This window comes from Nannobrachium achirus, assembly GCF_963921795.1.
Source record: "Nannobrachium achirus genome assembly, chromosome: 18".
NCBI classification, from domain to species: domain Eukaryota; kingdom Metazoa; phylum Chordata; class Actinopteri; order Myctophiformes; family Myctophidae; genus Nannobrachium; species Nannobrachium achirus.
Genome location: NC_137825.1, coordinates 16583579 through 16599293, shown reverse-complemented (window position 1 = coordinate 16599293; position 15715 = coordinate 16583579). Strand labels below are relative to the sequence as shown.

General features: G+C 43.7%; 1 protein-coding gene across 1 annotated transcript; it reads right to left on the bottom strand.

Annotated features, from left to right (window-relative positions):
- Positions 1–1820: 1820 nt before the first annotated feature.
- ghdc (GH3 domain containing) lies at positions 1821–14112 on the bottom strand. Its single transcript, XM_080747881.1, has 11 exons — positions 13939–14112; positions 13143–13427; positions 11073–11269; positions 10273–10467; positions 9672–9791; positions 8541–8838; positions 7087–7276; positions 5765–5836; positions 5524–5657; positions 4446–4534; positions 1821–3154 (listed from the first exon to the last, which is right to left on the bottom strand). The coding sequence occupies exons 1-11, from the start codon at positions 14021–14023 to the stop codon at positions 2933–2935; spliced, it is 1887 nt and encodes a 628-aa protein (XP_080604007.1). The 5' UTR covers positions 14024–14112; the 3' UTR covers positions 1821–2932.
- Between the last annotated feature and the right edge of the window lie 1603 nt (positions 14113–15715).

Here is a 15715-nt window from a genome sequence, read left to right as displayed (position 1 = left end):
CCATAATAGATGTTTATCCCCTTTTTGTTGAATTAACAGTTTTGAGTTTTGTATTGTGGCCCAGAATGTAATTTGAGTAGCAGAGAAAAGCTTATGAAAAACAATGCTGATTCTAATGTTTTTTCCACTCAGATGAAGATGCAGCAGCAAAATGTTGGCCTACTTCTTTGCACTTTAAATATTTTACAAAGAACATCTGTGTGGTGCAGTGGCTTTCTCTCCAGCTTAGTCCTAGGTAGGGATGGGATGATATGATATGAACATTTCATGTCACGATTATTGTGACAAAAGAAGTCGCGATTTACGATATTATCGCAATAATCAAAATCCATTATCCTGGAGCGGAACATTTGCCAAAAAATAGCCGATCTACAAGCTCACAACGCGTCGCGACGCTTATAGATCGGCTATTTTTGGAGCGGTGAAAGCGCTCCCAATAGACAGGTATGTCCGTGGGTGGCTATGTGGCTGGCTGGCTGGCTGGCTATGTCTGTAGCCTGGCAATACCTTGAGTGGCCACACAAGTTAAAGGAGGGGCGCTGTTGTGCAGGCACACACACACACACACACACACACACACACACACACACACACACACACACACACACACACACACACACACACACACACACACACACACACAGACAGGGTATAGCTGCTCAGATTCACCGCTCCACTTCGAACCGAGGTTTGATTTTTTTAAGAGATTTGGTAGAGAGTGAAAAAAAAGACTTGTATCAAGTATGTACGTATATTATAAGTACCTTTTACCCAATATGCAGCTTGGCAAATAAAAGGTGAATTGGTCCCAGTGCATAACGGAGGAAGATATCACGATAAATTAAATCCACAATACGTTTATCGTGTTTTTTATCACTATAAACGATAATATTGCTTATCGTCCCATACCTAGTCCTAGGTGAAGTCTTCATTCTAATATGTTTTATATGGTAATGGTTTTAAGTTCCAAAACATTGGCTTAGAAAATACAAAATAATAATATAATAATTTAGAAGAAAGGGGTCTGTACTGCTAATCTTATACTGATGTTTTTGAGGGTTCATGCATGATGGGTATATTTGACACAGCATGCTGCAAGTATTTCATCTCCATTTGTGCTACTACAATAAAAGCATGAAAGTTACACCAGCTACCAGTAAGTCAGTCTTTTAATTCCGGGGTCTTCAACAGGGTGTCCGTAACCCCTAGGGGGTCCTCAGAGTTACTACAGGGGGTCCTCCAAATCTTTGTGTGATAGAAACTTTTTTTTCCTCCTTTTTTATATTAATTGCATCCATATTCTGAGAACTTTGGCCAAAAAAAGCAGATCTACAAGCTCACAATGCTATTTTTGGCAAAGAGGTTTGGTGTAGAGGGGAAAAAGAGCAGACTAAGTAAAGAGTGAAAGGTCAAGTTGATTAAGTATTGACGGTTCAAGTTGTTAAATATCTGAAAAACACACATTAACATGAATCCAAAATACACTGATGATCGTGCTGTCAAACGATGAAACTATATGGAATCTATAATAAGGTTGTGGGGGTCCCTGCTTCATCTCTCTCTCAACTAAGGGGTCCACCTTGGCCTGAAAACGTTCCTCTGATTCAATGGCCACTTAGCCACCAACACAGACACTGTCTTACATATGACAGTGGCACCCTCTGGTGGCGATTTACTGTAACAACTCCAGATTACAGCTGTGTTGCAGCAGGAAATCTATTTTATGAGTGGTTTTCAAACAGCAGGTCAGGACCCAAAACTGGGTCATAGGAGGTTCTGACAGGATCACAAAGAAAGATAAATGTAGTGGAGGAGTACTGTGGTTTATTTTTTTTATTATGGATGAAGTTGATGGGTCAATGAAAAATGATTGTCCTAGTTAAAAAAATAAAACACAATAGTAAAGTGCTGGGTTACATGTTGGGAGTGTGACCCAGACATGGTCACTACATTGTGCTGCTGTCAAGTCCAGTTTGTGGGACTGGTGTGATAAATGCTGGTAGGACAAAGGAAGTTAAATAAGCATGACTCCCCAAGGACTAGTCTGCTCTGATTTCTTTTATTTAATCGCTGTGTTTTATCAGTTCCGCAAACACATTTAATTGAAAACTTAAAATATGTGAACAGTACATCAGGGCAGAAGTTGACTTTCAGGCTTTGGGGACTGGCTTTGTAATTAATTATATTATTATTATGGAGTGAATAATATAACCGTTACAAAGCAATATTACAAAGCAACGGTTTTCCCCGTCTCTCTCAACATAATTGACCGATCGCAAGTGTGTCCTGCCATTCCCATGACACAAAATGAAGTCAAAGCAATGCTTATATATGTTAATGAGGACATGCCTGACCTCTATTAGTTCTGTGTGACAACAGAATATTATCTGACTGTACTTCAGAGCAGATAAAATCTAGACAAAGCATTTTGTCCCGTAAAAGTGATAAAACAAGGGGCAACTGTTAAAACGTTTAACAGTTACAGTAACACCTCTACATCGGTGATTAATACAATTATGAGGCCCCTGATTCAATTGATGCTAGTTTCAAGTATCCATTTGCCTTCAAATTAACGAATATTATACTGTGCATCTATCAGAATACATTTGTCAGAATCAGAAATAATTTAGGGAGTGCAACTGCTGATAACGTGGCCAATGGGCAGGTCTTTCTCGTTCAGCAACATCTCCTGCTTGGCTCGAACCGGTGAACAATGTGCTCTCCAGCGCCATATAACCACAAAGGTTCTCACTGAGTCATTCGCCTATAAAGGATCTGTTCAGGCGTTGGTGTGGGGGAGGATTTCACCCAAAAAAGAAGACGGTGACACACACAGCATTTTGTGTTCTTTGAGTGTGTCCCAATACCCTCGGCTGACGCTCAGTTGTCCAGCGAACAAGCGAGGTCTCCTACGGCACCTTTCACAGGGGCGTTAGGAAACGGTCTTTCCCAGGAGGAAGTCTGCGTACTCCTTCCTGCGCAGCACGCGGTGCATTTTGAACGTGTTGGGCGAGGTGTCGGAGAACGACATCATGCGCTTGCGGAGCTCCTGGAAGGCACCCTGGGACACCAGCTGCACCCGCATGGGTCCGATGCTGCCTTTGATACGGAAGGACCGGTAGACCGCCGAGTCACGCTGGAGACACTGGTCCAGCTGGAGATGAGGAGGTGGTTGGCAGACAGTGAGCATTTGTTTGTGTGTCTTATGTCTAAAAGTCTAGACTAGAATATTAGCCACATGAACCCTTGCATTCTTCTGATTGATCTACAAGCTCACAATGAGTCACAATGTGACATGCTGTGAGCTTGTAGATTGGCTATTTGTGTACAACAAAGTGTATATGGTTTAAGTTGTTGACACATTTCTTTTTCGGCAGATGTCAGTAAACCAACATCGTCTAAGAAGGAAAAGGGCATCTTCTCTTAACCTGCTTGTTGCCAAGAATAAAAATCGACTAATGTCCCTAATTGCCAGAATTTTACCTTTTAACGTGCACGATGTGCAGGGGTCATGCACGGATAATGCACTGATGATGATGTTTTCTTCAAATGTAAACAAACATGGCTGCCATGTTTGAAAGATAGAGCTGTTCTGGGGCATGAATCAAAACACCGTTCCAGTTCCAAGGGCAGAGCACTTGTTTTCGGTGTACTGTAGATGACGTAGGCGCGGCGTCTCAGGCGACCATGAGCCACGTGAGACACCACCGAGCTAGCGGTAGCAAGCTAGTCATCGTGTCGAGCGCTGCGACGGTCACATGAGCCGACTCAGCGCTGTTGCCAAGTTATGTGCCATTATGGACAGAATAGTAAATCGCGGTCCAGGTGAACACAACAGAGCGCTCCCTACCTCCGGTTCAGCCAATCACAAGTTTCAGCGGGCATGCATTAGCGATCACGATCATGCCGAAACGGCCAACTCGGGTAACTTGTGTTTGGCACAGGGACATATACGGCCCAAACTCTGGAAACTTGTGTTTGGCACAGGGACATATACGGCCCAAACTCTGGAAACTCGTGTTTGGCAAAGGGACATATACGGCCCAAACTCTGGAAACTTGTGTTTGGCACAGGGACATATACGGCCCAAACTCTGGAAACTTGTGTTTGGCACAGGGACATATACGGCCCAAACTCTGGAAACTTGTGTTTGGCACAGGGACATATACGGGCCAAACTCGGGAAACTCGTGTTTGGCACAGGAACATAAACGGCCCAAACTCGGGAAACTCGTGTTTGGCACAGGAACATAAACGGCCCAAACTCGGGAAACTCGTGTTTGGCACAGGAACATAAACGGCCCAAACTCGGGAAACTTGTGTTTGGCACAGGGACATATACGGCCCAAACTCGGGAAACTCGTGTTTGGCACAGGGACATATACGGCCCAAACTCGGGAAACTCGTGTTTGGCACCAAGAGAGTTAAGGTAGAGAATAATTTTACCTTGTAACGTTGCTCCTCTGACAGGTTCCTAACTCCTTTCAGCTCCACAAACACCTGGTAATGAGGGTCAGATCCTCCAATTGAATCACCTGCAACATCAGAGTCAAATTAGTTATATTATGAAGGTGCATAATAATCCACTGACTGTGCCTCAATATATGTTCTCAGTAAAATGTATACATAGTAAGCGCGAAATTCAGTATATTCAGTGGACGACAATATATGCCATCATTCTTTATTGTCAGATTATTCTGGCTACATACATCAACAATACAACAATTCTCTACCAAGGCATCTAGAAAGGCCTGAACAACCTTCACCTCCAACAAATAGTATACTTATTACAAACAAATCTCTCAACATGCAAGCTACTGCGGTATACAGGGAATTGATAGTTAACTGAATAAAAAATAAGGCAATTCTATATTTAGAAATTATATGTAAAACTTTCTCCACCTGAGCCCCTCTTGCATTTTCTTTGTGCCCCACTAGGTCGGGTGCATCCGACACTTTGAACACCTCTGCCTAAAGACAACCAGAATAACCTGACATTTATATGCATTTCGTATTGCCTTACTTGTATTTTTAGCTTATATTATTATTCTATCCTCAATGAGGAAGCTCCGAGTACAAACCACCTACAATGTTGCTACTGTTGTATTGTGTTGCGACAATAAAACACCTTGAAAGCAAACAAAATTCCTTTTACGTGTGAACATAATCAGCCAGTGACATTTCCGGTTTCCGATTCACACACAGTCTGTTAGTTGCCTGCCACTTCCGCGTTCGGAAATACGCACTAAACGCACTGGTGTGCCATGTTGTTGTTTGTTTATTCGGTGCACTCAGCACGGTGTCGTTCGGAAATCTAGTGCGCTGCGCCCCAGGTGAGCTGAGTGCACATGCTGAACGACCATACTCAGAAGATGGGGTTTGGCGGTGTGGTGCCCCTTAACTGGTCGTTCGTAAATAAGCCACACTGAGTGCAACGTCACCGCCCCCAGCACTCAATACACTGAGAGCACATCCGGTGTGCATTTCCGAACACACCCTTTAATGAAAATGTGTCCTTAGTTACCCAGGATGCCGCTCTCTGCGCAGCAGTAGTCGACCAGCTGAGCTCCGGGCCACAGGGCCACGGCCGCCTTCAGGGCTCCGAGGAACAAGGCCTCAGACACCTTCTCCCCTCGCACGCTCAGCATCTGACCACGTCTGGAAGAGATCAACCGTTAAAACGGTCACCAGTACATAAAACTGTAAACCCCAAGAAGAGGATGCTCATGCACTGTGTGCATTAGATGAGAAACGTAATATTTTACCTGTATTGAAACTCTACCAGTGGACACTGGTTGTGGAAACCAACTACTTTCACCACGTCTCCAATTCTGTATCTGTAATACAAAAAAACAAAACACTCTCAGCGGATATTGTTGGCGATTTGCTGTTCTCAAACGCCTCCCAAGTTATGAACTAGGGATGAGATCATTAAAATATCCCCAACATCCATTATTCGGGGTCAGATCTACAAGCTCACAACGCGTCGCAACGGCAAAGAGATTAGGCAAGAGAGTGAAAAAACAGACCATATCAAGTATGCTATTTCCAGGTCAGTTTTTACCAATTATAGAGGGTTTAAAAGGTACCGGATATGCAGCTCGGCTCGCTATTATGGACCCAAAAGTGATGCATTGTTTGTTTAGGGCCCTGTCGTGCCTCAACAGCTGTTCCCGTTGGGCTGCAGATAGGGTTGTTCGATATGGCCAAAAAATAAAATCTCGATTATTTTCTCTGAAATCTCGATTTTCGATTTCGATTTTTTGTTAAAAGAATAATACATTGTTTCAACTATTTTGTTTTCATTTAAAAAATGCAAGGAAATGATTTTTTTTTTTTCATTATTGTTTATTTTTTTAATTTTTTTTTTATATAGCCAAATAGCAAAATGCAATAAAACAATAAGGGTATTAATAATAATAACTTTAGTTGCGCAACAATCACATACAGAAGTTAACTTAGCGTCCTTAGTGTTTCATTATCAATAGTGAGTGACAAAACAGCCAAAACAAGCCAGCTCTTGGAGGCTGGTGAAACGGGTGAAAAAATAGCTAAGGCCGCCCCTGCACTGCTCATGCACGGAGGCGAAGCGCTTCGCTTCCCGACACAAAATTAACACAGTGACAGGGACAGTAGGAGTAGACTACAGACAGACAGTGGATGGGTAACACAGAATTAATAAGCTTCTTTCAAACTACAACAACAAGTAGACCTAAGTGTACCAGCTCAGCAGCTTTTTGTTCTGTTTGCTGCCTGCATGTAGGCTACTGTACCAGCGCGAGTGAGCGCATGCAGTGCTGTGGTGAGCTCTGCCCCGTTTGACTTGCGCTGCACGCGCATCAAAGAAATGACACATCAGAGAGAAAGTAGGTATTAATTTGGTGTCAGACCTTGTCGTCCTGCTTTAGGAGGACCGGGCTGTGTACTTTTTGCCCCGTGCAAGGCTCCAATGAGTAAGAATTACCCTAATTAAAGTGAAAATCGATTTTACGATTTCTTCTTTTTTTAAATCGTCCAAAGGAAAAAACCCGGGTTTCGATTAAAAATCGATTAATCGAAAAACCCTAGCTGCAGAGCGAGTCCTGACCTGTACAGTCCTGATGCGTTGGTGACCACCAGCTCGTAGTTGTGTCCCTCCTGCACCTCGCCCATCAGCAGGGTGTTGGGCTGCTCCTCGTCCAGGCTCCCCTCAGGCAGGAACTCACAGAACATGGAGCGTGGGCACAACAGGTAGCGCCTGGACGCGTCTTCAGGCCACAGGTTCACCCCGATCAGTCCTGCATGGGCCACCCACAGACAGTTACTACACCAACGACATCAGTCCTGCAGGGGCCATCCACAGAATGTTACTACACCAACGACATCAGTCCTGCAGGGGCCACCCACAGACAGTTACTACACCAACAATATCAGACCTGCAGGGGCCATCCACAGACAGTTACTACACCAACAATATCAGACCTGCAGGGGCCATCCACAGACAGTTACTACACCAACAATATCAGACCTGCAGGGGCCATCCACAGACAGTTACTACACCAACAATATCAGACCTGCAGGGGCCATCCACAGACAGTTACTACACCAACAATATCAGACCTGCAGGGGCCATCCACAGACAGTTACTACACCAACAATATCAGACCTGCAGGGGCCATCCACAGACAGTTACTACACCAACAATATCAGACCTGCAGGGGCCATCCACAGACAGTTACTACACCGACAATATCAGTCCTGCAGGGGCCACCCACAGACAGTTACTACACCGACAACAGACGCGTCTCACCCCACAGCTCTCCAACCCAGGGGTCTTCAACGTTCTCAGGCTAAGGACCCCTTAGTTGAGAAAGAGATGAAGCAGGGAACCCCACAACCTGTCCATAGATTCCATATGTGTTTTCAGATATTTAACCACTTGAACCGTCAATACTTAATAAACTTGACCTTTCACTCTGTACTTAGTCTGCTCTTTTTCCCCTCAACACCAAAGCTCTTTGCCGAAAATAGCCGGTCTACAAGCTCACAATGCCGTTGTGAGCTTGTAGATCTGCTATTTTTGGTTAAAGTTCTCAGAATATGGACTTTATATATAAAAAAGGAGAAAAACAAGTTTCTATCACACAAAGATTTGGAGGACCCCTTAGGGGTCCCGAACCCCCTGTTGAAGACACCTGTTCCAACCAAATAATAGCAGTAGATCTCAAATGTTTGAATTTCAAGGAGCCCCATACTGGTATGCACTAGGCCACGGACCCCCATACATCTGAGTGTACAAATGGATCTGTAATAGGGTTCATTTGGGTCTTTTTGTACACAATCCGAGTTACAGACCTGTAAGAGTCCATTTGGTTCCCAAATATTTATATTAGGGGTCCCCAGCACCCACTTGGAGAACAAGTGCAGTACCACATGCCAGCAAATGTAACTTTTTATGAGAATATTTTTGCAACTCCAGACAGAAAACCCACATGGATGTATTTGCTATGAATGGTTAGACTTGCACATCGCATGCTACTTTTGTGATGGTTGGGTTTCTACCTTCAGTAGCGGCATAGAACGGCGAGTAGAAGGGCACTCCTTCGCAGTAGTGGTCTCTCAACATCTCTCCGTAGATCTGGTTAGAACCAGAGTCCACAGCCAGCACCAGGTGGAGCTGGGGCCACAGGCGCCTGGCGATGCCCCTGAAACCCTCCTGGAAGTGGGCCCGGAGCTGGGCCGCCCTCTCCAGGTCTGGTTTCATCAAGGCCTCCAGCCTGGCCCTCACCCCTGGCTCTAGGACCAGAGCGCTGCTGACCGTCCCCCGCTCGATGTCATCCACCAGCTCCTGCCAGCGCTCCTGTAGGGGTGACATAACAGACTGAAAGGCTGGAGGGACAGCATGTGAGGGCTGAACAAAAAGACTTATAATCATGAAAATATTGAATTAGCTGTTCCCTTCAAAGTAATCTCCCTGAGGTGATTCCTAAAAGCAATGGTATAAGTGCTCAACTAATATTTGTTTAACTTCTAATGCGTCATTATAATAGATGGTTGGAGTCATCCGATCTCTTTCAGCGTCATCAGACTTTTAGGAACAGAAACATGGGGCCCTATCACTGGAATGTTTTAGATTTTCTGACAACAATTGTAACCCTTCATGAACTGACAGCAGTGTGTGAAGGAGTCTTGTCATGGTGCAGGAACCAGAGACACATAGCGCGCTATTTGACCGACAAAGATCCGGTTAGGGTTCTTTCTCCCACCTATGGGATGAACCAGAGGTGAGCTTTTCCCACCGAGAACCGAGTTGGTTCCGAACAGTAAAAGTTGGTTCGGAACGGGAACCACAAAATCCTTGGTTCCTCTCTGATTCAATCTGGTTCAATCTGGTGGAAACACAAGCCAGTTTGCGGCCGGTTCGCAAGGAGGAACCAAGGTTCCAAGAAAGTTGAACGGCACTGGTTCTTTAACCAAGGTTCTTTTGGTGGAAAAGGCCCCATAGTGAGCGACCGAGGCAGTTTCTCCTAAATATAGACAAAGTATATAAAATAGTGGTTAAAGGCCTGATTGACCACCAGGTCCAATCCCTTCACAGCACAACCTCTAATCCTCTGCAAGTCCTGGAACTTTTAGATGTTCATTATGAACATATGATATGACATTATGAGCTGCTTTATGTCTGTACTGCACCTGTAAGGCACTGAAGGCATAGAAGACAGTGGAGGCAAAGTTGGACTCCAGTGTTCCCACATTGCTGTCTTTTAGTGCAAAGAGGAGGTGGAGGTAGAGGGTGTCCTTCTCACTGGGAACCTGAAATAAGACACAAAACAGAAAACAAGATACTGCATGAAACTGACTGACTAACCCTACTGATAAAAAATCTGAGGAATAATGTTGACAAATTAATAACTGGCTAATTAAGAAGCCAAGACTATTCTTGTACGTTTTTGTGCATTTCCTCTGGCCTCTGTAGCAGTGCGACTGTAAACCACAATGGAATATATCCTGTATATATATATTATATATATATATATATATATATATATATATATATATATATATATATATATATATATATATATATATACACACATACACACTGTATAGGAACTATTGGCAAGGAGGAAAAATAAAGCATCTCAACACACATGAGGTTGTTTCAAAGGGCTTTATTTCTTGACTTGACTCTTATTCACCTGCAGCTCTGGGGAATAACAGTGTGTTCTATTGTGTTCAGGTTTGCAGACAGAAGTGTTAAAACCCACACACACATGTTAGTTGTTCCTCATACCTCGAAGGCAGGCGCGGGGGTGGTGTATAAGTTGAGCATATGTCGGGAAGAGGCTGGGGTGGAGGAGTTGGGTCCGATGGGGATGCCAGCTTCAGACTTGCGAAGAGTGGGCGTATAGAAGAGCTTGGTGGTACGTTGCAGGCTCTCTGTGGCAGGGAACGCTCTCCGCATGGCTTCCAGACACACGGCCACCCCCTAAAGGGCGCGCGCGTGCGCGCACACGCACACGCACACGCACACACACACACACACACACACACACACACACACACACACACACGTTAAAGGTATAGTTTATAGGACTGTTTTCAAGACTTCAGAAACTACAGAAAGTGCTCATTGTTCTATGACAGTGGTATAAGTGGGGCCCGGGCCCCCCAGGGGTCCTTGAGGGACTTCCATGCAGTCCCCACAACAAGTGACACTCGCAACGGTTTTAAATAATGTGTGTTTTTGCATTTTTTTATTTGCACATGATATTGATGGAATACCAACCACTTTAACCATTATTTTATACTTTGGATACTAAAGTATAGAAGTATAAAAATGGAAAAATCATAGTTTTAAAGCAATGTTTTCTTTGCTTCTGGGGGTCCCTGTGTCAACATATTTTCCTAATATATATATATATATAATTTTGGAGGTCCTTGAAATGAAAAAGTTTGAGATCCACTGATCATAGAAACACTTTTTTTTTTTTACCTTGAAGGACACTTGTAAAGAATCTGCCTCAGGTTTGAATGCATAATAAATGCTGCTCTAATCTGAAAAGAAGACACTTCTTGGGGCTTTGGACTGACCTGTAGGAAGAACTCTGTGTTGGTGTCCTTGGTGCTGAGGAGCATGGCACTGGCACCTGACGTCCCGGACGTCATGGCCAGGATGAGGGGCTTCTCCGCGATGATCACCTTCTCCTCGCCTGCAGCGATGCGTTGGATCAGCTCGCGGTAGTGGTTGTAAGTGGTGACAGGATGACGCGCCCGGAACGTGGCGCTGTCTGAAATCAGGCCAACATGACAGCACGTTGTGACGTTAAGATTATGACAACACCAGATGTTAGGTTTTTACATATTAGCCAAAGTCCCTCTATTCCTTTACAAGTTCCAACTCCCTTGCTCCTTACTGGCCTAGCGGTCCAAGTGCACACATGGGCTCTAATGAAAATCCCCATCCTGAGTCCGACGATGTTTGCTGCCCTGTCACTTCCCGTCTCTCTCTCCCTGTTTTTCCTATCCATCTCCTTGTCTTTTCCCTTGTTTTTAATCTGACCCTTTAGTTTAGCCAAGTAGGGTCCTATATAATTGTTTATGCCATGTTTTAAACCTTGTAGCACTTTGACATTTGCAAGAATGTAAACTGTGTTATAAATAAAAAATAAACAAACATCGAAAGTTGATATAGTGTAAGCCAGTGGTTCTCAAAGTGGGGACTGGTGACCCCAGGGGACCTTGAGGGGGTTCCAGGAGGTCCCCACTCCCCAGCTTCACCATTCTTACAAGTTCATGTTAATACAACTAAATTCCTTAAAATTAGAAGAAGAATATATAATTAAGTGCCTGTTTTTAATGTTACATCCATTATTTCTATTACTATTACTGAATGATCTCTTATGCCCCACTCCAGTATGTGTATTATGTAGGCCAGGGGTCTTCAGCAGGGGGTCCGGGATCCCTAGGGGGTCCTCAGAGTTATTACAGGGGGTCCTCCAAATATTTGTGTGATAGAAAGAAAAAAATAAAATCTCCTTTTTAGCCAGACTCTTGCAGATCCTGAGAGCATTAGCCGAAAATAGCTGATCTACAAGCTTGTAGATCGGCTATTTTCAGCAAAGAGGTTTGGTGTAAGGGGGAGAAGTGTATGGGGGAGAAGTATTGACAGTTCAAGTGGTTAAATATCTTAAAACACAAATTGACATGAATCCAAAATACACTGATGATTGATTGTGCTGTAAAACAATTAAAATATATATGTACAGGCATTGACACTAAGGCTTGCCCACCTGCCCCTGGCAGGTAAATAAAACGTCAGGGCAGGTGAAGTTGGCTTTCAGGTTGCCCGACAGGGCTAGTGCTCATTTGAGAGGGGACACAAATGTCTATAAACACAACACAAGATATCTGTCTAAACACCTGAACGTGGCCAGTGTGCTGTGTCTTCTGGTCTGTGGAATGTAAAATAAGAGCACTATTTACCTATAAGGTGCGTTTTTTACTGTTGCTACATTTAAAAATTAAAAATAACAAGTGTGAACCCATAGACATATTCATTCATAGCTAAAGTATTTGGTATTTGGATTTGGAGGTATTGAGGTATGACATTTTATCGCACAGCCCCAGAAAGTAAAGAAATAAGTGTTAAATTGAGCAGTAATTAAAATCTTACCTATCATTTTATAATGGACGATTTACTTTTCGGGCAAGTGGGCATTACCTTCGGGCAAGTAGAACATGACCTGTACTTGCCCGATGGGCAAGTGCCTCTGAGACCTTAGTGTCAACCCCTGATGTACCAGTGAACTGTACCGTCATGAAACTGTACCTTTTCCTATGCAAACTTCTAATAAAGTCTTCAATCAATCAATCAATCAATGACAAGGTTGTGGGGGTCCCAGCTTCATCTCTCTCTCAACTAAGGGGTCCTTGACTCCTTGACCTGAAAACGTTGAAGACCCCTGATGTAGGCATGTTGCTGGTAATGCAGTCAAGCACAGTCAGTCTACTTTGTTTTCATGTTACATCACAGACGATGAAGGTCAAACCAACCATAGCACCAACAGTATGCACATCTAATACCTGCATTTCACACAGTGCCGTGTGGAATATTTCCTAACATATAAAGTAAATATTTGAAACCTTCGGTTTTTCTCTCACCTTTGATGGAGCAGAAGTCATAGCGCTCTCCGTAAAGCGTGCGCTCGTGTTTACGCAAGCGCTTCAGCAGGGTCTCCTCCTGGGCTTGCTTCACGTTGAGCGTGTCGGCGTCCAGCTTGCGTCTCTGCCGTCTCCCCAGCCAGCCGACCACTCTCACCGCCACGTAGTGACTCAACAGGCTGCTGGCGGACCGCTGCTGGTCCCCGAAGAGATAATTCCTCCAGAGGAGAGGCATAGTCATCGCAGCCGCGGACAGAACACCCGCCGCGGCCAGCCGAACAAACCCTGTGTGTGTGTGTGTGGGTTACACAACCAACACGTTTCACATTTAAATATAATATACATACTGGGTCTGGGGGTCATTCCTTTCTTTGTAGTTTGCATATCCGGTATACAGCGGATACGGAAACGGAGTGTGCTTGCCATGTATGTTTATGTGGAAGTGACCGGAAATAGTAGGCGGGCTCTAAACCGGATCTGAGCAGTCAACAACAAATAGAAACCAGGCTTTCCACGGGTACTGCTTGCGGGAAGCATAATTTATGGTGAAAACTTGTTATTGTCTAAGTGATACAAACTTAAAATACATAAATACATGAAATAAATACAGCATAGGCCACCCACCCATGCACCAAAATAAATGACGTGGACAGACAAGTTTTTTTAAACGCTATCAATGCATCTAGAGTCACTGTAATAGTCTTCACGCTGGTGATGACTGATAATTTTGTACGAAATTAATGCCAAACATAATGGTGATTGACACTGTCTTCAATACAGCAGAGAGCAGACCCACCTTGATTGTGTCCAACGATGGCAACAGCGATGGACAGGACTGCAACGGCCAGCTGCCACGCAACGTGAAGCCACGACGAAGTCATCTGAGACAAGTGAAGGTGTCCACTGTCCAGGCAGGGACGTACGGGCTTAAAATGTTTTATGCTTTATTTGGCCTGCATTGCAGAAACGATTAAAGTTTCTTCTCCACCACTTGTGCAGATTTGTCACTTCCGTGTTTTGTTTTCAGCACGCTTCTCTGATTGGCTAAGAATACGATGGCGTCGCTCTTTAGGACACACCACCTTTCAAAAGATTTGAGCTCAGTCTCGAAAGAAATGAACATATTTTAATTAATATTGAAAGCCTGGTAGGCGAGGTTAGATATAGGCCCACATTTGTCCTGGCTCTTGATCCAACCATGTCATCCCAGTTCAAGCCTAACCTTTTCTGTATTTATTTTACATTTTGTGTATCTTGAGACCAAATTAACTGGCATTCATTTACATGGTGAAGGCCATTAATGAATTAATGAATACATTATACATTAATTAATTAATTAAAAGTTATTGAGGAGAAAAGACAGACAGACAGACTGACTATGAAAGAGTTTGGAATTTACAATGCAATAACTATGAACGGAAACAGTTTTTGGGAACAAATCTTGATGCATTCATCAACAGTTTAATGTTATTAAACCAACGTGTGCCATACATACCACACATTTCTAACACACTGTGAAGGCAACTTTGATATAAACTGTTAATTTGGAATAAATACATTAATTAATAGTATACACTAACTCTTCTTAGTACATAACCATACTGTTCTCTGCACAGCATGGAAACTCAATTATTCATAGTTGTGTGACTGTATGCCATGTGATAATTGCCAACACAGAAAGTCCAGTGGAAAGAAAAAACATAAGTTCAGTAAATTAGAGGAAGCTAGCTTGGGAAAGAACAGAGAGGGAACTTGCATGGAGAAAACACTTTACAAGATGTCAGAAACCTAAAGATGGACTGTTCCATAGAGAGCAGAGGAGATACAGAGTTCAGCCTGACACCCACCCATTCCATTCCTTACCTTTCCCAGTGCGCAGGAGCAGTTCACAGATAGACAGACAGATAAACATATAAATGTATTGATCCCTGTGGGAAATCTCAGGTGGCGTATATAGCCGAAACAGCAGTAAGCATGCATGAAACACCTGATACATACAGGCAAGAGTAGAGAGATAAGAATATAAGCTAAAACATTTAATAAAATTATATATATAAACAGACCTATAGCCATCCTGGCCATATTTCTTGACCATGTGACATGGTCTGCTAGACAACGTATATTATCATAGTGTTTATAATAAAAGGTGTCTCTTTGGGGCCTTTTCCACCTGCAAAGAACCGTTTCCGGTTCTTTCTCCCGACTATGGGATGAACCAGAGGTGTGCTTTTCCACCGAGAACAGGAGTTGGTTCCGAACCGTAAAGGTTGGTTCGGAACCGGAACCACAAAATCCTTGGTTTTTGTGGTTCCAGAGCCTGGTTCAATCTGGTGGAAACGCAAACCGGTTCGCAAGAACGAACCAAGGTTCCCAAGAAAGTTGAACCGGCACTGGTTCTGGAACCGGTTCTTTGCCGGTGGCAAAGGCCCCTCTGTGATCTTGTTGTCCTCAGTTCCCTGCCATAGAGAGCAAAACTGCAAGTGTCCTGTGACTGATTAGCTGGTTGACACACTTTGGTCGCATGCTTTAACTACTTTATAATTTTGATATCAAACTGGACAGTTATGACCAGG